The sequence below is a fragment of the Sturnira hondurensis genome, unplaced genomic scaffold (genome assembly GCF_014824575.4).
Source record: "Sturnira hondurensis isolate 20B ecotype Veracruz unplaced genomic scaffold, ASM1482457v3 Scaffold0002930, whole genome shotgun sequence".
Taxonomy (NCBI): domain Eukaryota; kingdom Metazoa; phylum Chordata; class Mammalia; order Chiroptera; family Phyllostomidae; genus Sturnira; species Sturnira hondurensis.
This window is the reverse complement of record NW_028075561.1, coordinates 505,010-530,753: the sequence shown is the minus strand read 5'-3', so window position 1 is coordinate 530,753 and position 25,744 is coordinate 505,010. Positions and strand designations below refer to the sequence as shown.

The window sequence follows — 25,744 nt, the reverse complement described above, 5'->3', positions numbered from 1 at the left end:
GATTCTCTCCTTATTTTTAATCTTGGCTAATGTAATTATGATGTGCCTTGGCTTGTGGTTCCTTGGGTCCAACTTCTTTGGGACTCTAAGCTTCCTGGACATCCTATAAGTCTATTTCCTTTGCCAGATTGGGGAAGTTCTCCTTCATTATTTTTTCAAATAAGTGTTCAATTTCTTGCTCTTTCTCTTCTCCTTCTGGGACCCCTATGATTCGGATGTTGGAACATGTAAAGTTGTCCTGGAGGTTCCTCAGCCTCTCCCCACTTTTTTGAATTCTTGTTTCTTCATTCCTTTCTGCTTGAATGTTTCTTTCTTCCTTCTGCTCCACACCATTGACTTGACACCTGGTTTCCTTTCCATCACTGTTGATTCCCTGCACATTTTCCTTTATTTCCTTTTGCATAGCCTACACTTTTCCCACTATTTTGCGACTATACTCAACCAATTCTCTGAGAATCCTGATTACCAGTGTTCTGAATTGTGCATCTGATAGGTTGGCTCTCTCTTCTTTGCTTAGTTGCAACTGGGGGGGCTCTGCCCACAGAACCCTCCCATCTGTCACAGATGAGAATAATTCTACCAAGACATAATCTGCTTGGGGAGAAAAGGTGGCCAATCTCTCAGAGAAGAAGTGCTTTGAGCCTGTTCCTCAATGGGCTTTTATCCGGTTTAATTTGCATAGGAATACTGGGCACATATGTAAAGCTCATTCACTGTCAGGAAGTAATGATTAAATAATGGTTAACATTCAAAGAACTATATGGCTCATTCTGAGTCAGGGTCAGATAGTCAAAGGGCCATACAACTTTGGGAAACAAACTCATTTTATGCTTGGACCCTTATCATTTAAATTGAGAATATTCTTAGCAAAGCAGGCTTCACAGGATTTTATGCATTCTTTCTTAGGCCTGATTGCCCCGGGCAACCATCCTTTCCACCACAGGGCCACAGCCACTTCCAGCATTGTTTTAGGCTTAAGTCAGGTGGGGGTTGCAGGCAGCCAAGAGATTAGGAGACTTTTTACAGATAGAATGAGGACTCAGGCTATGACAAAGCTGAGGGATGATGGAACCTCACCCCTTTTCTGTTGTCCCTAAGTCCTTCCCTGATGACTCCTTTGTGACTCTGCCTGTCTTAAGTCATCCCTACTTTGAGGAATCTTCCTATCATTGGCTAACCAGTCATTCACCCTGGGGCCAGGCAGGGTGAAGTAAAGGGGGCAGAGGCTGTGCCCCTACTGGGAGGATAAGTTTTGTCTCCTTTGTGGCTAATGTTCCCAAGGTCCTTTTTTTAGCCTTAGCCATGGGGGGGGGGGGGGGNGCAGAGGGCGCCGCGGGGGGGTGGGGGGGGGGGGGGGGGGGGGGGGGGGGGTTACAGCTCCTGAAACCAGGCAGGGTAGTTCCCAACAAGTGAAACCATATGGTATTTGTCTNATTTTTTTGGAACTTTGATCTGTTCTTTCATTTGGGCCATTTTTTTTTTTTGTTTTGTCACATCTGTTTTCATAGTAAGGGGCAGAACCTTAGGTGTTCACCAGGGAGGGACAAACCATATCCCTGTGTTGTGATGCTGTCAGTGGGGGAGGAGTCCTAGAGGGAACAATGTCACTTGCTCAGCCGTCAGCCAGCTTTCAGTCACTTCCACTGCCACCCACAGTCAAATTGGGCCCCCCTGCTGGTGCTGATTCCCAGGTGGGTGGGTTTTTGTACATTCTAGGACCCTGTGGGTCTCTCCAACAAACTCTCCCGTGAGGCTGGGAGATTCTCCCGCTGCCACCTCAACCATCACAGCTTTTTTCAGTCAGAGGTTTTGAGGCTTTATTTTCCCACATGGAGCCCTGGGTTGCATGGTCTGTCTTGTTCCCCAGTTGTTCATATTGGTTTATCTGCACACAAATGCGGGACCACCCACTCTGCTGGATTCCACCTCTCCTTTCCTGGTCCTCCAGCCGCTGCCTGCTGTGAGTCCTCTCCACCATAGCTGCCTGTCTCTACCCCTCCTGCCAGTCTAAATGAATGTTTCCTTTTTAACTCCTTAGTTGGCTTACTCCTATATAGTTTGATTTTCTGGCAGTTTTGGTTGTTTATTTGTTTTCTTAATTGTTGTCCTTCTTTTGATTGTGTGAGGAGGCACAGTGTGCCTACCCACGCCTCCATCTTGGCTGTAAGTCAGCAGTTTGTATTTTAAGAAGTCCACGTAAAATTTTTTTTTTCTCTTAGTCTCTGTGGGGAATGTTTACAATCACAACTTTAAGAAGCAGGGGAATACTGTAAGTTTTGTTGGCATCATTATTTGGCTATGTTTTCCATGTAATTTAATATGCCAAGTAAGCCTAATTAGTTTAATTTCATACTTTTGTAAAGGGGGGGAACTTAAGAGGTGTGTCAGGGTTATGTCTGAAGAAGTTCTTTACAATTTCAAAGTTCTTTACAATGTCAAAGTCAAAAAAGACTTTATTTTGTATCTTGGAATATTTGTCAGCAGATCAAAACTTTTAAAACATTTGGTCATTGTGGAACACTTAAGGTATTTATTTAATCACAGTATAAAGACTTTGCAGGCAAATACAGAAAATTAAATAGTCATAAGCAAAATTTTTGCTTTCCAATGTTGAGAAAACTCAGTGTACTTTCAATATTAAAGATCTGATGATAAAAAGCACAGGAAATTATTTAAATAAAATCTTTGTTTTCTTTTTATAATCACTTATTAAAAGCTTACCAATAATACAGGAAAATGTTCTTTTTATCAGGAATAAAATTTAAATTGTAGCTTTTCAAAAGTACATCATTGATGGTAAAACTTAATTTTTAAAAAGCCTATATAATATTTTAACTTTAGCCATTTAATATATAAGGTAAAGTTATTTATTTTATACCATCTTTTATTGAAAATAGATATCAACTTTTTTCATATTTAGAATTTTTAACCATTAGAAACCCTACTTTTATAAGAAGTAAAAGTAAGTATTTACTATTTTTTAGATTGGCAATTTTTTTAACATTTCCTATTCTCTATATAATATTTTATAATTTCCAGAAACATGTGTTTTCATATTATAGCACAGACATTTTTATTAAGAGACACAAATGTCTTCGATTTCTCTGTATTAAGAAGCCAATGGGGACTTCTGGCCAAGATGGAGGCATAGGTAAATATATTTTGTCTCCTCACACAACCAAAAGGACAACAACATAATTAAAAACAAAAATAAGCAGAACTGCTAAAAATTAAACTGTATGGAGTCTTTCAACAAGAGGTTAAAGAAGCATTCATTCAGACTGGTAGGAGGGACAAAGAGGGGCAGATGAGGCAGAGAGAATATGTAGCAAGGTGCAAGCTGGTGACAAGGTCAGGGAAGGTGGGCAAGGTGGTGGCTGGCAGACTAGGTGGTCCCACATTTGCCTGCAGATAAATCGGCATGAACAACTGAGGAGCAAGACAGACCATGCAACCCAGGGTACCAGTGTGGAGAAATAAAACCTCAAAACCTCTGGCTGTAAATATTTGTGGGCATTGTGGTGGCAGGAAAAACTCACAGGTTCACAGGAGAGTTTGTAGGAGAGGACCCACAGGGTCCTAGAACATACACAAACCTGCCACCCAAGAATCAGCACCAAAGGGCCCAATTTACTTGCGGGTAGCAAGGGAAGTGACTGAAAGCCAGCGAGAGCCGAACAAGCAGCACTGTTCCCTCTCTGACCACTCTCCCCCACATATAGCACCACAAAGTAGAAAAGGGGGTTGCAAAGGGGCCAGGCAACCCTGGCCTTGGCAAATACCTAAGGCTCTGCCCCTTATTACATAATAGGCAAATGGAGGCAAAGAAATATGGCCCAAACAAAAGAACAGATCAAAGCTTCAAAAAGAGAACTAAGTGATGAAAAGATAACCAGATTATCACATGCAGCATTCAAAACACTGGTAGTCGAGATGATCACAGAAATGGTTGAGTATGGTTGCAAAATAGAGGAAAAAGTGAAGGCTATGCAAAGGGAAGTAAAGAAAAATGTACAGGGAAATAACAGTGACAAGAAAAAATCTGGGACTCAAATCAATGATATGGAGCAGAAGGAAGAAAGAAACATTCAAGCAGAAAAGAATGAAGAAACAAGAATTCAAAAAAGTGAGGAGAGGCTTAGGAACCTCCAGGACATCTTTAAACATTTCAACATCCCAATTATAGGGGTACCAGAAGGGGAAGAGGAAGAGTAACAAGTGGAAGACTCACTTGAAAAAATAGTAAAGGAGAACTTCCCCAATCTGGCAAAGGAAATAGACTTCCAGGAAGCTCAGAGAGTCCCAAGGAAGTTGGACCCAAGGAAGAACACAGAAAGGCACATCATAATGACATTACCCAATATTAAAGATAAGGAGAGAATCTTAAAAGCAGCAAGAGGAAAGGAGATAGTTACCTACAAAGGAGTTCCCATCAGACTGTCAGCTGATTTTTCAAAAGAGACCTTACAGGCAAGAAGGGGCTGAAAAGAAGTATTCCAAGTCATGAAAGGCAAGGGCCTATATCTAAGATTGCTCTATCTAGCAAAGCTTTCATTTAGAATGGAAGGGCAGATAAAGTACTTCTCAGATAAAGTCAAGTTAAAGGAGTTCATCACCACCAAGCCCTTATTATATGAAATGTTAAAGGGACTTATCTTAGAAAAAGAAGATAAAAAACATGTACAGCAAAATGACAGCAAACTCACAGTTATTAACAACCACACCTAAAACAAAAACCACGCAGACAACTAGAACAGGAACACAACCAGAGAAATGGAGCTCACATGGAGGGTTAGCAACAGGGAAGTAGGAGAGAGGGGGAAAAGGTACAGAGAATAAGTAGTATAAATGGTAGGCAGAAAATAGATGGGGGAGGGCAAGAATAGTACAGGAAATGTAGAAGCTAAAGAACTTATATGTATGACCCCATGGACAGGAACTAAAGGGGGGGAATGTGGGTGGGAGGGGGTATGCAGGGGGGGATTGTGGGTGGGAGGGTGTGTGCAGGATGGAGGGGAATAAAGGGGGAAAATGGGATAACTGTAATACCATAATCAATAAAATATATTTGAAAAAGTAAGTAAAAATGAGCACAACTATAAATAGAATTTTAAAACATTAAAAAACATTATTTAGAATTAGCACCATTATGTTATCTGCAGCAACAGAAATAACTTCTTTTTATTGATGTAACTGTTCCCTCCCCTTTCTTATAGATAAGTACCCACTGTTTTTGTCTCCTAACTGGAACAGTACTTTGGCTCCAGCCTGAATTAATGATTCCCAAAGACTGACCTCAATACTTTCTGCCTCTCACTTTATTTAAAGTGAGGCCTTTTTGGACTGGCTGGGTAGCTCAGAAGAGTGTTGTCCCAATACCCTAAGGCTCTGGGTTTGATCCCACATCGGGACACACATAAAAATCAACCAATGAAAGCATAAATAAGCAGAACAACCAATCAATTTGATTTCTTTCTCTCTTATCCTTTCTCTTTCTCTAAAATCAATAATAACAAAAAGCCTTTTTATTTTTATTTTTTTTAAAGATTTTATTTATTTATCTTTAGAGGGGAAGGGAAGGAGAAAAGGAGAGAAATATCAATGTATGGTTGCCTCTGGTGTGTCCCCTGCGGGAACTGGCCTGCAACCCAGGCATGTGCCCTGACTGGGGATCAAACCGCAATCATCTGGTTCCCAGGCCCATGCTCAATCCACTGAGCTACACCAGCCAAGGCAAGCCTTTTTATTTTTAAGTTAACACTCCCTACTTCCTAAGAATATAGTCTGAAAATAAAGGAAATAAGAGTAACTTTACAGTGGAGAAACTTGACCACAAAACCTCAGCCAGGTGATCAGCAATGATATATCAACTTGATAGAACTTTTACGGTTGATTAGACATGACCAAATGACACTACCTGTTCCTTCAAGAAACCCATAATCCCAGTCTAACATGAGAAAAAGAGCAGACAACTCCTAATTGAGGGTCATTCTACAAAACCCCTGACTTGTATTCCTCAAAACTGTCAAGTGAATCAAAAACAAGGAGAGCCTGAGAAAGTGCCACAGCCAATTGGAACCTAAGGAAATCCTATGAGTAAGTGAAAGTGGTCTTCTGAAACAAAATATCAGCATTGGGGGAAAATATCATGGACAATTATCAAAAGGCAAATGACATACCAGAAAATTGTTACTCATATAATAAACAACCATTAGTATACCTAATATGAGTATATAAAGAGCTAGCTAGACACTGGAAAAAAATAGACAAAAGCCAAAAACCTATGAGCAAAATAGACAAAAGGTAAGAACAGATAGTTCACTGAAACATTAATACAACTTCTAGGTACATGAAAAAATATTCAGCTTCACTCACAGTTAGGATATTGCAGATGCAAACTACATAAAACACCACTTTTTACTATCAGTTGCCAAAAGTTGAACCACATAATGTATAAAGAATAGGTATGGAGAAATAAGCAGTCTCATGTTGTGCAAAGGGAATACAAAATGATATTATAATCCCACAAAACTGATCAAGATTATCAACTGTATTCACCCTCTGATCTGGTGATCCTACTTCTGGTAATTTATCTGACAGAATAAATCTATATGTATAAGGTTATTCACTAAAACATGGCTTATAGTAGAAAAAGATTGGAAGTAGTTAACACCTAGTTAAATAAACTATGGAACATCCATAAATGATTTACTATACAGTTGTAACATAAAATGAAGATAAAATGAAGCAACAATCCATGTTCTTTACAGAGAGATCTCTGAGACTGGATAAAAAAAGATGTGGAAAAAAAAACAGCAAAAACCACACTTTGCTATTCAAAGTGTGATTCCTTTAACAACAGAATCAGCTTAATTTGGGATCTTATTAGAAATATAGAATTCAGGGCCCCACCCAGCTCATTACATCAAAATCAGTATGTTAACAAAATGCCAGTGATGTACAGCAGCATCTAAACTTGAGAAGCATTTAAGGATAATATATTTCTGTGTAAGAGAGAGGACATACAAGAACATGCATACATATTTTCTATTAACTGAATAAAGAAATACCTGGAACACAAACAAAAAAACTATTAATAATGGATATCAATAGTAGGGCAGCCATAACACTCCAATTTGTCTGGAAGTGTACTAATATATGCCAGTTGTTCCAGCATAATTGTCTGTAGAACCTCTTTCACTCTTAAGTGTCACTAGGCTGACACTTACTGAAGTGTCTCGGTTTATATGATAAATGTAACTGTACTTAGAGGGAGCATCAGGTATAGAGAGAAGGGGAATGTAAGGTTTTACTTATGATCTTCTATATCACTTTTTAAACCATGTTAATATATTACCAATTCAAAAACTTTTATTTAAAAAAAGATAATACTGTTCATGAAAAATACATAGGCTGAGGAGAACAATGGGCCAAGCATAGATAAGCAACGGACAAGTAATAACCCAGGGATAAAGCAATGTCAGGAGCAAAAAGAAAAGACACTCCATGGGGTGTTAGAAATTCTATCAGAGTTATGAAAAGATAGCTATGAGGGCAGTATCATAGACAACAGAGGAGACTTTCAAAACAGACTACAGATAAAAAGTGTCAAATACTGCAGAGGGGTCAAAAAAGACAAAAACAAAAACTGGATTTTACTACAATTTGGTGGCCTTTTCCAGAGCTGATTCAAGTTAGCAGTGGTGAAGGACCAAGACTGCATTCATTGGGTTGAAATGTGAATGACAAACGCAGAAATTAAAGGCAGAAATGTCTACTCCTCAAGGTAGAAATACAAACATGCTGACATAAACATTTATGGGGAGTTATTTTGGGAACATAAAGTCTCTCCATTCAACCAGATCTTCATTTTATTCCTGGATCAAGAAGGATTATGAAAGAGCTATCAACTCAAATCTGAAAACTATATGCACTAAACTTAGCACTGTACTGTTTCCACCAAGCAATGATTACAGGCAATATAATGCATTTATTTCAGTATTGTTATTAGAAAGATCAAAGAAATTCTACAATAACTTGGTTATCTGTAAAATTAATTATCTTACACCTAATTTTACCAACTGTCCCACTTTGGATTTCCTACTCTTCCTACATTTTCCTTAATGTAAAATTATGCCTGTTTCTACTTTTTCATTATAAAAATGTTAATCTTTACAAATTTTTAGAAAACACATTTTAAAAAAGTGGGGATTAATAAACAAACAAAAAAACTCACCCGGGATGTGTTCATTTTCTGTTCTTGAAGAAAGCAGTGCTGAGGGAAAAGGAAGAAGGCAGTCAGGAGAACTTGCCCTGCCTTGCAGTTCCTGCATTCACCTGCCTACTCAGCTCCACAAACAAGAGTCTTACATGTCCATGTGTAGCTCTGATATATGTTGAGCTTAGACATATTTTTCACTGAATGAATGTAAACATTAGTTTCTTAGTGATTTATTATCAATTTAGGTTCTGTGACACAAAAATTAAAAACATAAGTTTACATAGAATAATAATCTAAAGTAGGAAGCACTATGGATTTGTTAAAACTGTTGTAAAGGAATAAAACCCTCAAGCCACATTGTTTATCTATTTACCTGCAAACACCATTGATCCCTTGAGGTCAAATAATCCAAGAAACCTCTGAAAAAGGGATGGGGATGTTTAAGACAAGGTAAATTTTTAAATGTTTGTTCTAACCTGCTTATAACTTTCAAAAGGATCTATTAGGATTTGAAACTAATATTTGACCTAATTAGTTTCCTATTTAGTTTCCTATTTAGAAACTAAATTTGACCTAATAGTGAGAAAAATGGACAGTAGCTAGGAATCTGCAGACCCAGCTTTCAATCTTGGTTCCACCACCTAACAAATCGCATGATCCCAGCATACTCGTTTTAAAAAATCTTTCAAATGAGATCAAACCAGATAATCCAAAAAAGACCTGCTGGCACTACCATCCTGTGTCTGCATAAAGGAGAGAGGAAACCTCAGTACTTCTCTAGACGCCATCAACAATCAATGGGACACTGGGGGCAGCTCACCTCTAGAAAGAATTAAGAGTAAATCAAGAATGAGTGGAGTACAAGGTATCTAGAGAAGAGTTATGACAGTATTTCCTTAGTTTCATCCCTGACTAAACTCTCCAAAGGGTGACATTTATTATGTAGCTTATGTACCCACCCCTCAGCTCCATCTCACCTCTCTCTTCTGAAATTTGTCCCAGACTTTCCACGTCACACAGCCGTCCATGGCTTCAGGATACTGTGTCATGATTATACATAACAACAAATGAAAACATAATTAAGAGTATTGATTATTAAAACACATATTAATAGAATGTGGAGAATGTTAGAGGTAAGAAAGGGCCTTGTGGCTAGCTAGTCCAACCCCTTCCCTGTTCCATTTCCCCAATGATTTAAACTGAAAAATGGAGGCCCTGAAAACTTGTTCAAGCTCCAGTCGCACGTATTACATACATAAAGAAATATAAAGCAGCTAACAAGATATAAGTGCTCACAACAACATAATACGGCAAGTATTCCTGGTGCCCGCATTTCACAAATAAAAAACCTATCGCGCACGCGTACTTCTCCCCAAGCACACACGTCACACACACGCACTCCCTATCAACAGCCACACGAGGACGCTGTCTGTTCCACATATGGGTTAGACGCCCTCAAACCCTGGAAGCTCGAGAGCCCGTGTCCCACGCCAACACTCACCTCTTTGGACAGGTAAATCCCCACCCGGCGTCCCTTCAGCTGTAAGTGCTGCAGACGCCTGTAGTCCCGCTGGGGTTCGTAGGACTTCTCCCTCCCTTCAGCTGTAAGTGCTGCAGACGCCTGTAGTCCCGCTGGGGTTCGTAGGACTTCTCCCTATCAAGGGGCACCGCCTCACCCGTAAACTGTGTGGACGCCAGCGACCCTCGTTTCCACCCTCCTACCCGGGTGAACGCGGAGGCCCGAGATTGTTTACCCCTGAGGGCCGGAGGCCCGGAAGAACTAGCCCGAGAGGAGGAGGAGGCGGGGTTGCGCATGCGCAGAGGGAGGACACGGCAGGGTGGGTGGATGGCGGCTTAGCCAGACAATGTGGTTCTCCCCCTCTTAAACTGTAAAAGCATGCTAATAGCGGTACGTAGCTAATAAGGTTTTTATGAATATTAAAATTGTTTACACTGTGAAAGCATTTAGGACAGTGAGTGTCACGTAAAATGTTAACTACGTTTTCCAGATTACCTCTCCCAATATAAACACCACATCTGCTCCTTTAGAAACCAGCTACTTTTCTGCCTTGTTTACCGAATTGAGAGATGGCTATCTGAGAGACGTATGCTGTCTGGATCCAGGATTCTCAAGAGAAGGGAAAGGTGTGCATGAATTTCATGTCTGAATGTGAACAGTTGTCACTGTACTTTAGATAAAATTCTTAGCAGAAAATAAATTTATCTAAACTAATATTTGTGATCATCTTACTCTAAAATGAGGGGAACGCAAGCTAGCAATTTAGTATTAATACTAAAAATTGCCATTATGTAAGAAACTTTGTATAAGGTGGAGAGCACACACCATTTCCTGAGACCAACTGAAATTTACCTGACACCAAATATATATTCTTTTATATGAGCATCCTCCTGACGTTTTTAGCACAGTATGATCCTGTGACCATATTACTATTTTTTAATTATTTATTTTATTTATTTTTAGATAAGGGGAAGGGAGAGAGAAAGAGAGGGAGAGAAACATCAATATGTGGTTGCCTCTTGCGAACCGCATTGCCCGCAACCCAGGCAAGTGCCCTGACTGGGGATCTATCCCAGATCCTTTGGTTCACAGGCCAGCATTCACCAGCTATGGTGAATTTTTATTAAATTTATTGAGGTGACATTAGTAATAAAATTAGTAATATATTTTCTGTATATTGTATTGTGTGTTCACCACCGTAAGTTGAGAACACACGATATGTTCCATCACTCTCCCTGCCTTTACCCTCTTCTACTTCCCTACTGCCCTTTCCTTCTGGAAATCACTATACTATTGTTTGTGTCTGTGAGGGTTTTTTTTTGGGGGGGGCACATTTTATGATGAGCTTTCTATGAAACAAAATATAGTGAACTGTTTTTGGTCAATGTCATTTTTTTTTTACTTTTTATTTTTTAATTTTTTAATAACTTTAGATTTACAGAAGAGTTACAAAGCTAATAATTCCCATATGCTCTTTACCTAGCTTCTCCTAATGTTAACATTTTATATAACCATGGCACATTTATCAAAACTAAGAAAGTAATTCAGGAATAATTATTATAATTGTAAAAGGCAGTTAGGCATGAGCAGAGAAAAGAGGGATAGGCCAGGTACAGAAAGTCAGCAGGGAAGAAAACCCTGGGTGGATAGCAGCAATAGGCAAAACTGGGAAAACAAGGACCTCACCACTATGGTGACCTTTTTTCCCCCTAGCATATCATGGGTGAAGCAGTTTGGACTTTCCCCTCACCTTTCATTGGCAGTCCTAGTCATGTGATAGATTCTCCTTAAAGGAGGAACGGGGCTGGAGAATATCCTCGAATAACTCCCATATGAGTCTTGCATGACCACTTCCTTAAACACTAAGTCCTAGAGATAACATTCAGGCCTTAGTTGGGATTTTAGCTCCAGGCCCAGAAAAGTAGCATGGCCAGATGGGGAAAGGCCAAGTGGGATGATGACATGGCTGATATCAACACCAGCTGCAATGACAAATGCCCCCTGCTCTGGCACCAACCAGTCAGTGGAGACTACAACCCTGAAAGGACATACCTGGAATGCGTATGAACATTCTATTGTGCTCTTCCGCTTGAACTACTTCTATGTACCTGCCTTTGGAAAGCAGATAAAAACCCTCAAGACAAAGAATTCCACGCACTTCTTTTCTCTCTGGAACATTATGGCGCCTTTCCACTCCCTCCTCCAGGAGTGTTCTCTCTGCCTTTCTTTTTCCTAAGCTCCAAGGACTCTTGCCTCTGTAATTTGTTTTCTGAGCCCATGCAGCCCAGCTGGCTTACTTCTTTCATGGCTCATTTCTTCTACCTCTGTGACTTTCTAAATAAACTGTTGCTTGTATTTGAGTCTTGGCTCTGAATTCTTTCTTAGCCAGAACGCAATTACCAAGGCTGCTGAGCTGAGGTATGGTAATGTCTGGTGCCCTTTCCCGCTAACATAACTAAACATTAGAGTTTATTGAGATTTCACCATTTTTTTTAAAGATTTTATTTATTTATCTTTAGAGGGGAAGGGAAGGAGAGAGGGAGAGAAACGACAATGTATGGTTGCCTTTCATGCGTCCCCTGTTGGGAATTGGCCTGCAGGGAACTGGTCTGCAACCCAGGCATGTGCCCTGACTGAGCATCGAACCGTGATCGTCTGAGTCGCAGGCCCGCACTCAATCCACTGAGCTACACCAGCCAGGGCTGAGATTTCACCATTTTTTTTACTAATACCCTTTTACTGATTCAGGATTCAATGCAAAATATCACAGTACATTTATTCACTGTCTTGTTTTAGTTTCCTCCAACCTGTAACTGTTTTTTGTTCTTTCCTTGACTTTCATGACCATTAGATATTTGAAGAATAATGATCAGATATTTTGCAAATTACTGCATTTGAGATTGATGTTTTTTCCTAATTAATCTGGGATTACAAATTTTAGGAGGAATACCACAAGGATAATGTTCTCTTTCCCTCTCTCACTCTCTCTCCCATGATATCATGGGTACATACAATATCAACATGAGTTGTCATATAACCTTGGTTACTTGGCTAAAACATTAGAGTTTATTGAGATTAACAGTCAACAGAATCCCAGCTGATACGAAGTTTAGAAGCCAAAGTGTGCAGAGGATGCTTAAAAGCAGATAGTAAGGAGATTTTGTAGGCCGAAGGGAAGGTCCCCTGGCTGTGCACCAGAGATCACAGCTACCACGGGAGCATTGGAGGAGAGCCGGGCCAGTGAAAGCCACCAGGCAGCTCCCTTTCCTCCCAGAGTGCGGATATCGTAAACCTATTACAGAACAGAGGTCCGGTGGGGGTAGGGGGGCACAATATTTGGCCCACCCAGGGATGCCAAAAACTGTTACAGAACAACAGGGGCCCCTCCGAAGGATGGTATACTACCCACTGGGCTCATCTATCCACTGCCAGTGGAAAGACATCTCTCAATGCCAGAGATTTGTGAAAAGGAAAGGTGAGGTTTATTTAAAGCTATACACAGACTTAAAAGTAGTAACCCAATGACACCCATTAAAATATCAAAGTCCTTTAGGATACCCACAGACACCCAGTCCTACCTTCTCCCCTTGCCCTAATTTGGGGTACTGTAACTCAAGAAAAGAAACATATGTCCATGTTTCAGGCTGCTGGCACCATCGGTGGGTTGCTGTCCAGGCAGGATCTCTAATTATTCCAAAGCCATGTGGCACCTTCTCATGGTCTACTGGCAAAGAGTTATTTCATCCTTCTTCCAGGCAAAGTCTCTTCTTTCCTTCACCAGAGCTGCGGAGAGGGTAGGGTTGCCACTCTGGGAAAACCATGTGGTTCTTTCCTTCACATGGCTGCAAGGGTCCCCACTCTGCCAGAAGTGCTTGGCTTTCTCTCTGCACTGCCACAGACACGTGGTACCCACTCTGACAAAGCTGCATGATACTCCTCCAATGGTTGCCATGGCTGTTTTTAAATCCCCATGCCAGTCCTCCTTTGCAGCCCCATTTCCAACTCCTCCCACAACCAGCTACTCCTGCCAGCACTCCCATATATTCCAAGTTTACTGAGCTGCCATTATGAGTCTGGGCAGGCACGGCCTCATGGTGTGGAGCCAATCATCTCCAAGCTCTAATGCAGGTGCTGTAACCAGGGGGTGTTGCCTCCCAGTTACATCCTGGGTTGAAGTCACCCCCTTCTCCCTGGCTCAAAGAATTGCCACAGTTATTTAACATATCTATAAAACCAATTAAAGGTTATAGATATGTTAAATGACCATTCTACAGGTTATCTGTGAAACTGTTGCTATGCAAAACAGCTCTCAATGTCCCCTCTCCATTTGTCCCTACCCCCAACTGATACCTGTGAGGGGTGGGGGTAAGGGGTGTGGACATCTTATATGTCTTTCTAATATTTCCTGGACACCCTGAGTTCTGGACCCCACTCCAAATCCCTTTTTGGGGCCCCCCTCTTGGCTGCGCCCTGTAACCAACCCACACCAGAAGAGACCTGGACTTGTAAAGTGGCTGGAGGGATAAAAAGTGGCTGGATTCGATGCACAGCCAGCAGTATACACCATCTGGGGCAGTGATCACCTGATGGGACAGTACTAGAGAAATTAGGGAGATGGTGACACCTGAAGCTGGGAGAAGAGATGGGCCATGACTAGCCATGGCCCAGATAGACTCTGGGCTGGTCAGAGATTTGGACTGTGTGGAAAGCCTGGTGCTTGTAGGGAACAGCAGGAGGTGCCCAAGGGGATTTTTCTACAAAGTGGAACTTAGCCCCTGTGCAGGGACCACACGCAGAGCAACCAGACCAGTGAAGACAGAGAAGTGTGGGCACCATTTGCTCCCACTCAGGGTGCCTCATGGATTGATCAACGGGGCAGCAGGGTCTCAGAGAAACAGCGGCACCCAGAGAGATTTTTTTCAATAGGGGAACTGAGTCACCCTGCAGGGATCTTGCACTTGCACAGTAGCCTGGACAACGAAGAAGGAGGAGGATGGGGGTGCAATTTATTCCCATTCAGTGCACCTCATGGACTGATCAAAGGGTTGTAAAACAAGGTGGATTATCAACTCTGGCTGGCACAAATGCACAAAGTGGACAGAATGGACCACACAGGGCTCTGAGGGTGTGGGCTGGAAACTGGGTACCTGTGATTATTGTAGCCCAAATTGAGCACCCCCAACCCCTTGCAGAATCACAGGAAAGGAACAAATGGAACCCAGCTCCCTTCTGCCTTAAGGATCCTGGAACACCAGCAAAACTAGTTTAGAAGGTGTAGAATCAGTAGGAGGCTTCTTTTTTTCTTTCAAGTGTAAGAAAATAAGACCTTCAGCTGTGAGAAAACCACAGACAGATCCAGAAAGAAGTCAAAAGGCAGACACCAATAGCTGAGTCAAATATCACTTTGCTATCTTTCAGACTGTGCATATTTTTTATTTCCCTTTTTTCCATGTATTTAATTTTGTTTTTGTTTTTTTAAAGATTTTATTTATTTATCTTTAGAGGGGAAGGGAAGGAGAGAAGGAGAGAAATATTAATGCATGGTTGCCTCTTGTGAATCCCCCACTGGGAACTGGCCTCCAACCCAGGCATGTGCCCTGACTGGGAATCGAACCTTGATCGTGTGGTTTGCAGGCCCATGCTCAATCCACTGAGCTACACCACCCAGGGCTAATTTTGTTTGTTTTTTATTAATTTGTTTTTTCTCCCATTCATATTGCATTTTCATGTTGTTTCTTTCACTTCACTCATATTCCAAATAACACACTATACTGGGTCTTCTACTTTTTATTCTTTTTATTTAGATTACATATTTCTTATCATACTATTGTTATTCCAAATGCCACATATCACCCTTCCCTGCTCTTAATACATTTCACCATCTTTCAGAACTTTATTACTGTTGTGGTTAACTTTATTTTCTCACACACTGTGTCAAGTTTCTATCCCTTACTCTCACAATTTCTCCTCTATATAACCTCGCATAAGCACTCATTTCCTAAGTCAGCTCACATTCTCTTTCCCTTCTAATAAGAGTCCTATTTCTTTTTCACAATGGCCAGATGGGTGAAATACCATGATTATGCTTTACTTCTGTAAAGGAACACCTACTTGTTCAATGGTTGTTTGTACTTTAAATCCCATAGAATAAACTGCTGTCTTACTCTACTTTGCCTTTGCTGTGCCCCTGATCAGTTGAGCGAGGAATTTTATTTCAATGTTTCTCCCTTTTTTTCTCTTTTCCCCCAATTTTCAGCCTGGGTTTTGCTCATTACTCTTATTAAGTTGCTTTGCCCAGCCACTCAAAATCACTTTTTTAAAAAAATTACTTTTATATTTTATTTATTTTTATTTTCAGAGAGAGGGGAAAGGAAGGAGAGAGGGAGAGAAATATCAATGTGTAGTTGTCTCTCATGTGTCCCTCACTGGGAACTGGCCTGCAACCCAGGCATGTGCCCTGATCCTTTGCTTCACAGGTCCGCGCTCAATCCACTGAGCTACACCAGCTAGGGCCACTTTATTTACCGTATACATCTTATATTTAGTTTTGCTTTTCCATAATATTATTTTTCTCATTCCACCTTTATTACATTTTATTCAGCTGTCATTGCTATAGACCCTGCTGTGATTTTTCTGCAATTTTGCTCCCATTGATCCAGCACCACTTCAATTCTACTTCCAACCTCATAGTATACTCTTCCCTCTTCTTACCCTATTGTTCTCATCACCTTTTCATGTTTTACTTACATTGTAAATTCTTATCTCCCCCTTTCTTCACATCGGTCCTATCCCAAATCTTTTCAATTCTCCTTCCTCTTCCAACACAACATTTTCCCCTTTTTTAATTATCATATTCCCTTTGCCATATCTTATAATATCCACAATCTCTCTTCATATTTATTAATCTTAGTTCAATTGTGGTTGAGACTGCTGATGTGTTAGGGGGGGGTTCCTTTGCTGGAGTAGGTTTGGTTGTCTGGTAATACTGTTTTGTTAACCAAAACAAGTACAACAGAATACAAGACCAGGTGGGAATTGTGAATACCAATAAACCCACTGGAGAGGAGAACCCACCAACAAAGGAGTCACCATCACATATACCTAAGTACAACAAGAGAGCCCGCACAAACGGAAGAAAAGGCAACCTTAGAGCATCCGGATAAGAAGATAAAAGAGACCACTCCACTGAGTCCCACAGAACCCTACCACAGAAGTTCACCATGCCAAAACAGCTGTCCAGAGTATCTGCAATTTCAGAAACAAACAAAGTCACCTAAAATGGGGAGACAAAGAAAGAACCTGAAACCTGCAACCAAAAGGAATGGAAGACTCCCCACTAAAAAAGCTAAATGAAATGGAGGTAAACTATCAGATATAGAATTGAAAAGAAGGATTATAAGGATGCTCAAGGAACTCACTGACAACTACAAGAACCTGAGCAGGAACTACATCATCAGTATGAAAAAGGAAATGGAAACTATAAACAAGAACCAGGAAGGAATTAAGAACACAATATCTGAAATAAAAAATACACTAGGAAGAGTTACAAGCAGGCTGGATGAAGCAGAGGACCGAATTAATGAGCTGGAAGAGAAGGTAGAAAGAAATGCCCAGGTAGAGCTGCTGCATGAAAAAAGACTAAAACTAGTACGAAGATAGCTTAAGGGAACTGCAAGACAATATGAAATGTAACATTTGAATCATAGGAATACCAGAAGGAGAAGAAAAGGAGAAAGGGGTAGAAAATCTGTTTGAAAAAAATAACAGAAAACTTTCCTAACCTGGAGAGGGAAAAAGCCACACAATTTTGAAAAGGACAGAGGGTCTCAAACACAATGAACTCAAAGAGGCCTACTCCAACAATCATCAAAACTAAAATGGCAAATTTTAAAGACAAAGAGAGAACCTTAAAGGCAGCAAGGGAGAAACAGGAAGCAACATACAAGGGAGCTCCTATAAGGCTAAGTAATTACTTCTCAACAGAAACACTATAAGCCAGAAGGGAATGGCAAGAAATATTCCAAGTAATGAAAGCAAAGGCCTGCAACCAAGACCACTGTACCCAGCAAGTTTGTCATTTAAAGTGGAGGATAACATAAGGAGTTTTGAGATAAAAAGTGGACTAAAAGAATACACCTCCACCAAACCAGCATTGCCAGATATGCTAAGAAAATTGCTTTAAGAAGATGAATGTATAGAGTGTGAGAGAGATGAGAACATGGGCACAAAGGGGGGAAATGGCAATGAATAAGTACCTATCAACAATAACCTAAATGTAAATGGATTAAACACTCCGATCAAAAGAGATAGGGTAGTTAAATGGACAAGACAACATGACCCACACATATGCTGCCTACAAGAGACCCACCTCAAAACAAAAGGCCTACACAGACTAAAAGTGAAGGGTTAGAAAAAAATATTCTAAGCAGGACTTCAGCCAAAATGGAGGTGCAGGTAGATATACTTCACCTCCTCATACAACCAAAAGAAGGACAAAAAAAATTAAAAACAGCAACATAGAAATGCCAGAAAATCAAACTGTATGGAAATCCAACAACCAAGGAGTTAAAGACAAAACATCCATTCAGATGGGTAGGAGAAGTGGAGATAGGCAGCAGGGGTTGTGACCATGTGTGGCAGGGCAGTGACTGGTGCACTGGTAAGGCAAGGTGGCAGCTCTAGGGCTTGGCATTCTGACATTTGCGTGTGAATGAACTAGGAGGAAAAACTGGAGAGTAAGACAGACTGCACACCTCAAGGTTCCAGCATGGGGAAATGAAGCCTCAAAACCTCTGGCTGTAAAAACCTGTTAGAATTGCAGTGGTAAGACAAACTACTAGCCTCACAGGAGAGCTCCTTGGAGAGACCCACAAGGTCCTAAAGGTAAACAAACACACCCACCTGGGAATCAACACTAGAAGGGCTAAATTTCCTTGTGGGTAGCAGGGGAAGTGAGCGAAAGCTGGCCAAGAGCCTAACAAGCAGCATTGTTACCTCTGACCACTCCCCCAAATACAGCCATGCAAGGGACAAAGAGGATTGCCCTGCCCTGATGAATATCTAAGACTCTACCCCTAACAACAAAACAGGCATGCCAAGACAAAGAAATATGGCCTAAATGAAAGAACAGATCAGAGCTCCAAAAATAGCACTAAGTAAGGAAGAGATAGCCAACTTATCAGATGCAGCATTCAAAACACTGGTAATCAGGATACTCACATGGTCCTGAAATAGAGGAAAAAGTGAAGGCTATGCAAAGTGAAATAAAGGAAAATGTACAAGGAACCAACAGTGATGGGAAGGAAACCGGTACTGAAATCAACAATTTGGAGCAGGGTACTGAAATTTGGAGCAGAAGGAAGAAAGAAACATTCAACCAGAACAGAATAAAGAAACAAGAATTCACAAAAGTGAGGAGAGGCTTAGGAACCTGTGGCATAACTTTGAACACTCCAATGTGTGAATCATAGGGGTGCCAGAAGCAGAAAAGAAATAACAAGAAATTGAAAACTTATTTGAAAAAGTAGTAAAGGAAAACTTCCCCAATATCATGAAAGAAATAGACTTCCAGGAAGTCCAGGAAGTTCAGAAAATCCAAGAGAAATTGTACCCAAGTAAGCACACACCAAGGCACATCATAATTACATTAGCCAAGATTAAAGATAAGGAGAGAATCTTAGAAGTAGCAAGAGAAAAGGAGAGAGTTGCCTACAAAGGAGTTTCCATTAGACTATCAGCTGATTTCTCAAAAGAAACCTTATTTGCAAGAAGGGGCTGGATAAAAATATTCAAATTCATAAAAGGCAAGGGCCTACCTCCAAGATTACTCTATCCAGCAAAGCTGTCATTTAGAATGGAAGGGTAGATAAAGTGATTCCCAAGCAAGATCAAGTCAAAGGAGTTCCTCATCACCAAGCCCTTATTATATGAAATATTAAAGGGAATTATCTAAGAAAAGGAAAATGATAAAAAATATGAACAGTAAAATGAGAAGAAACTCACAACAATCAACAACTGAACCTAAGAAAAAACATCAATAAACTAAGCAACCAACTAGAAAAAGAACAGAATCAGAGAAAGAGAGATGACATGGAGGGTTATCAGCAGGGAGTGGGAATAGGGAGAATGGGAGAAAAGGTACAAGAATAAGAAGCATAAATGGTAGGTACAAATAGACAGGGGGAGGTTAAAATAATGCAGGAAATGGAGAAGCCAAGGAACTTATGTGTACTACCTATGGACATGAACTAAGGGTAGGGGACTGTTGGTGGGAGGTGTGGTGCAGGGCAGAGGGTGCTAAAGGGGAGAATAAATGGAGACAACTCTAATAGAATAATCAATAAAATATACTTCAAAAAGAAAAGAAAAAGTATTCCAAGCAAATTGGCAGGAAGAAGAAGGATACTTACACCAGACAAAAGTTACTACAAAACAAACTTCATAAAAACAGATTTAGAAGGGCACTAATAACACTCAACAGAAGAATCCATCAAGAAGACATAAATATTGTAATCATATATGCACCCAACATAGGAGCACCCAGACATATACAGAAAACCTGGTAGGAATTCAAGAAAGATATAGATAGCAACAAACATACAGTAAGGTATTTTAACACCCCAGTGTCAAGAATGGATAGATCTTCCAAACAAGGATATCAACAATGATATTGTGGAACTGAATGAAGCACTAGATCAAATGGACTTAATTGATATATATAGAACTTTTCATCCCAATGAAGCAAAGTACACATTCTTTTCAAATGTCCATGGAACATTTTTAAAGATAGATCACACAATAGTACACAAAATCAGCCTCAACAAATTCAAGAAATAGAAATCATATCAAGCCCTGGCTGGTGTAGCTCAGTGGATTGATCGCAGTTCCATTCCCAGTCAGGGCACATGCCTGGGTTGCGGGCCAGTTCACGGCAGGGGACTCATGAGAGGCAACCATACATTGATATTTCTCTCCTTCTCTCCATTCCTTCCCCTCTAAAGATAAATAAATAAAATCTTTAAAAAAAGAAATCATATCAAGCATTTTCTTAGACAACAAGGGCCTGAAACTAGGAACCAACCTAGTTGGAAAAAAACAAAAACAAAAATCCCCCACAAACTCATGGAGATTGAATGGAATGGCATTAAACAACAAATGGGTTAATGATGAGGACCCTGGCTCCTGGTGTCCACAACATTGTGGATGAGATACAAGACAAATTCACACAGACTACTAAGTCCTGTGGAGAAAAAGGGGTGGTGTGGCCACTCTCTCAAGGGGGGAGCGCTCGGACCCTTGCCTTCACAGGCTTTTATTGGGTTCAATTTGCACAGGAATAAAGCTCATTAATCATTGTCAGGCAGAAATGATTAAACAATAGGTAACATTCAAAGAACTCTGTGGGGTTATTCTGAGTCAGATAAAGGGCCATAAAGCTTTGGGAACAAACTCACTTCCTGCTTGGTCCCTTATTATTTAAATTGATGGTATTAGCAAAGCAGGTTTCATAGGATTTTATGTATTCTTTCTTAGGCCTGATCACCTTAGGGAACCCACCCTTTCCAGCATAGGGCGGCACCCACCTCCAGCTTTGTTTCAGGCTTAAGGCATTGTTTCAGGCTTAAGTCAAGCAGGGGAAGTAAGGCAGCCAAAAGATTAGGAGACTTCTTCCAGACAGAATAAGGACTCAGGCTATGTCAAAGACAAGGGGCAAGGGTCCATCACCCCCTTTTTTCTATAACCCCCCAAGTCCGTCTCTGAGGGCCTCCTTGTGATTGTGCCTGTCTTACATCATCCCTCCCTTGAAGAATCTTACCTGTCATTGGCTAACCAATCAGGCACCTGGGGCCAGGCAGGGTGAAGTAAAAGGAGCAGAGGTGGTGCCCCTTCCAGGGAGATAAGCTTTGTCTGCTTAGTGGCTTATGGTCCCAAGGTTGCTCACTCAGCCTTAGCCCTGGCGGGGTTACAGCTTCTGAAACCAGGCAGGGCGGTTCCCAACAGGTTAATAATGAGATCAAGGAAGAAATCAAAAGATTCTGGAAACCAATGAAAATGAACACACAATAGTCCAAAACTTATGGGACACAGTGTAGGCAGTCATGAGAGGGAAGTACATTTATGATAAAAACAGTCAGCAAAGTGGGAGAAAGGGAAACATACATCGATATAATAAAGGCCGTGTACAAGAAACCTACAACCAATGTCATACTCAACAGGCAAAACTTAAAGCTTTCCTACTAAGATCAGACAAAGACAACAGTGTCCCCTTTCACCACAGGTATTGAACATAGTATTATAAGTCTGAGAAATATCAGTCAGACAAGAAAAAGAAATAAAAGGCATCAAACTGGAAAAAAAGGAAGTAAAAGTGCCACTGTTTGTAGTTGACATGATAGTGTACATAGAAAACCCTACAGATTCCACAATAAACTACTCAACCTAATAAGTGAATTTGGCAAAGCAGCAGGATACAAAGTCAATATTCAGAAATTAAAGGCATTTTTTTGTATATCAGGAATGAAATGTCAGAAACAGAATCTAGGAAAAAAGTCCCATTTGCTATAGCAATAAGAAAAATAAAGTACCGGGGACTTCCGCCAAGATGGAGGCATAGGTGGAAACACTGTGCCTTCTCCCACAACCGAGTTTGGATACAACAAAAGTTTTGGAGAACTAAGACACACCCAGAGACCAGAAAACCGAATTATACGGAAGTCCGACAGCTACGAACCGTTCAACGGGGAAGGTAAGAGAGGCAGAGCCAGCAGCGGAGCAGAGTTGGGAAGGACAGACCTAGGAGCGCAGGCAGTCCGGAACTAGTCAGGGTGCGGGGCAGACTGACCAAGGTCGCACATTCTCGCACAGTGAGACGGACCACACAGGCCCCAGGGGGCGAACCCAGTGGTGGAGGGCTGACAGCGGTGGCACACTCGCGTGCAGTGGAGCGGGGCACGTGGCCCTGGTGACGGTGGTGGCTGCGGTGCTGGTGGGGGTCGCGGAGGTGGGCGCTGGAGGGAAGCCATTGTCCCTCTTTGACCCCGCCCCCACATACAACGTCACAACCCAGTGACTGAGTTGCCCTGCTCTGGTGAAAACCTAGGGCTCTGTTCCTGCTACTTAACAGGCATGAACAGCCCAAAAGATGGTGCAAGAACTCAAAGTCCCAGAGCCAATAACTATAAGCGACCAACAGATTGCCAGCCTCTCAGAAGCCCAATTTAAAACACTATTTATCAGGATGCTCACAGAATTGGTAGAGTACAGTCACAAATTAGAGGAACTTAGTCACAAATTAGAGGAACATATGAAGGCTAAACTAAGTGAAATGAAGGGAGAGGTCCAGGAAACCAATAGCTATGGAAAGGAAAATGGGACTCAAATCAAGGGAGTGGACCAGAAGGAAGAACAAAACATCCAACCAGAAAATAGTAAAGAAACAAGAATTCAAAAAAATGAGGAGAGGCTTAGGAACCTCCAGGACATCTTTAAACGTTCCAACATCCGGATTATAGGGGTACCAGAAGGGGGAAAGAAACAGCCACGAGTGGAAAACGTATTTGAACAAATAATAAAGGAGAACTTCCCCAGTCTGGCAAAGGAAATAGACTTCCAGGAAATCCAGGAAGCTCAGAGAGTGCCAAAGAAGTTGGACCCAAGAAGGAACACACCAAGGCACATCATAATTACATTAGCCAAGACTAAAATGAAGGAGAGAATCCTAGAAGCAGCAAGGGATAAGGGGACAGTCACCTACAAAGGAGTACCCATCAGACTGTCAGCGGATTTCTCAAAAGAGACCTTACAGGCAAGAAGGGGCTGGAAAGAAGTATTCCAAGTCATGAAATCCAAAGACCTACAGCCAAGATTGCTTTATCCAGCAAAACTTTCATTTAGAATGGAAGGACAGATAAAGTGCTTCTCAGATAAGGTCAAGTTCAAGGAGTTCATCATCACCAAGCCCTTATTATATGAAATGCTAAAGGGACTTATATAAGAAAAAGAAGATGAAAAATATGAACAGTGAAAGGACAGCAAACACACAGTTATTAACAACCACACCTAAAACAAAAGCAAACCAAGAGGACAGCTAGATCAGGAGTGGAACCATAGAAATGAAGAACACATGGAGGGTTAGCAACAGGGGAGTGGGAGGAGGAGAAGGGGGGAGAAGACACAGAAAATAGCATAGATGGTAGGTAGAAAATAGATAGGGGGAGGGCGAGAATAGTGGGGGAAATATAGAATCTAAAGAACTTGAGACACGTGGTTATAAACTAAGGGGGGGAGAATGGTAGGGGAGGGAGTGTGCGGGTGGAGGGGAATGAAGGGGGGAATAGAATAACTGTAATGGTATAATCAATAAAATACATTTAAAAAAAAAGAAAAATAAAGTACCTAGGAATAAACTTAACCAAGGAGGTAAGAGACCTGAACTCAGGAAACTACACAACACTGAAAAAGGAAATTAAGGAAGATGTAAATAAATGGAAGCATATACTGTATTCATTGATTGAAAGAATTAACACCATCACAATATCCATACTACCCAAAGCAATTTTACAGATTTTATGTAATCTCTTTAATTTTATTTTTTAAAAATATTTATTTATTTATCTTTAGAGGAGAAGGGAGGGAGAGAAGGAGAGAAATATTAATGTATGGTTGCCTCTCGTGAGTCCCCTACTGAGAAATGGCCTGCAACCCAGGCATGTGCCCTGACTGAGAATTGAACTGCGACACTCTGGTTCTCAGGCCTGCACTCAATCCACTGAGCTACACCAGCCAGGGCTTTTTTTTCTATGCAATCTCTTTTAAAATAGCAATGGCATATTTCAAAGATATAGAACAAACATTTCAAAAACTTCTATGGAACCATAAATGACCTGAATAGCTGCAGCAATTTTGAGAAAGAAGAACCAAGTAAGAGGGATCCTAATACCTGATATCAAACTCTATTTCAAGTCCACTGTAATCAGATAGCCTGGTATTGACATAGAACAGACATATAAATTAATGGAACAAAATAGAGAGCCCAGATAAAAACCCAAGACTCTAGTCAATTAATATTCAACAAAGGGGGAAGAAGCATACAATGGAGTAAAAGTAGTCTCTTGAACAAATGGTGTTGGGAGATCTGGAAAGCTACATGCAAAAAAAAAAAAAGAAAAAGAAAGAAAAGAAATGAAAAGAAAAAAGAAACTCCACCTCCAACTTACACTATACACAAAAATAAATTCAAGGTAGATAAAAGACTTACATATAGGTCATAACACCATAAAAGCCCTAGAGAACAACATAGATAGGAAAATCTCAGACATTTCACACAGCAATATTTTCATTGATATGTCTCCTGGAATAAGGGACAAAAAGGAAAGTATAAAGAAATAGGACTTCATCAAAATAAAAAGCTGCTGTCTGGCTAAAGAAAATATCAGCAAAATGAACAGGGAACCAATCATATGGGAAAATATACTTTTAAATGATACTTGGGACAAGGGTTTATCCCCAAAATACATAAAACACTCACATGACTGCACTCCAGGAAGACAAACAACCCAATTGAAAATGTGCAACGGACCTGAACAGATGCTGCTCCATGGAGGACATACAGAGGGCCCAGAGACATATGAATGGATGCTTAACACCACTAGCCATCAGAGAGATGCAAATTAAAACCACAATGAGATATCACTTCACACCAGTCAGAATGACCATCATAAAGAAATCAACAAACAAATGCTGGTGAGGTTGTGGAGAAAAGGGAACCCTAGCACACTGTTGGTGGGAATGCAGACTAGTGCAGCCACAGTGGAAAACATAAAACTAAAAATAAAACTGCCTTTTGACCTGATGTTTCCACTGGTGGGAGTATACCCTAAGTGTCCTTAAGCACCAATTCAAAAGAACCTCAGCAGTCCAATGCCTATAGCAGTACAGTTTACAATAGTCAAATGTTGGAATCAACCTAAGTGCCCATCAGTAAATGAGTGTATCAAAAAACTATA

At 40.8% G+C, this 25,744-nt stretch overlaps 1 protein-coding gene across 16 annotated transcripts in view; it reads right to left on the bottom strand.

Moving 5' to 3' along the window:
• ZNF248 (zinc finger protein 248) overlaps positions 1–10,001 on the bottom strand; it is a 61,229-nt gene extending 51,228 nt beyond the window's left edge. For 4 of the 16 annotated variants that reach the window (XM_037041325.1, XM_037041326.1, XM_037041327.1 and 1 more), the window contains exons 1-3: positions 9,723–9,807; positions 9,199–9,261; positions 8,237–8,275 (exon numbers count right to left, since the gene is read on the bottom strand). In XM_037041325.1, coding sequence (XP_036897220.1) covers positions 8,237–8,275; positions 9,199–9,249 — 90 coding nt within the window. In that variant the 5' untranslated portion in view covers positions 9,250–9,261; positions 9,723–9,807. The other 12 variants (XM_037041332.1, XM_037041336.1, XM_037041341.1 and 9 more) reach the window with 8 other exon arrangements.
• Positions 10,002–25,744: the final 15,743 nt, after the last annotated feature.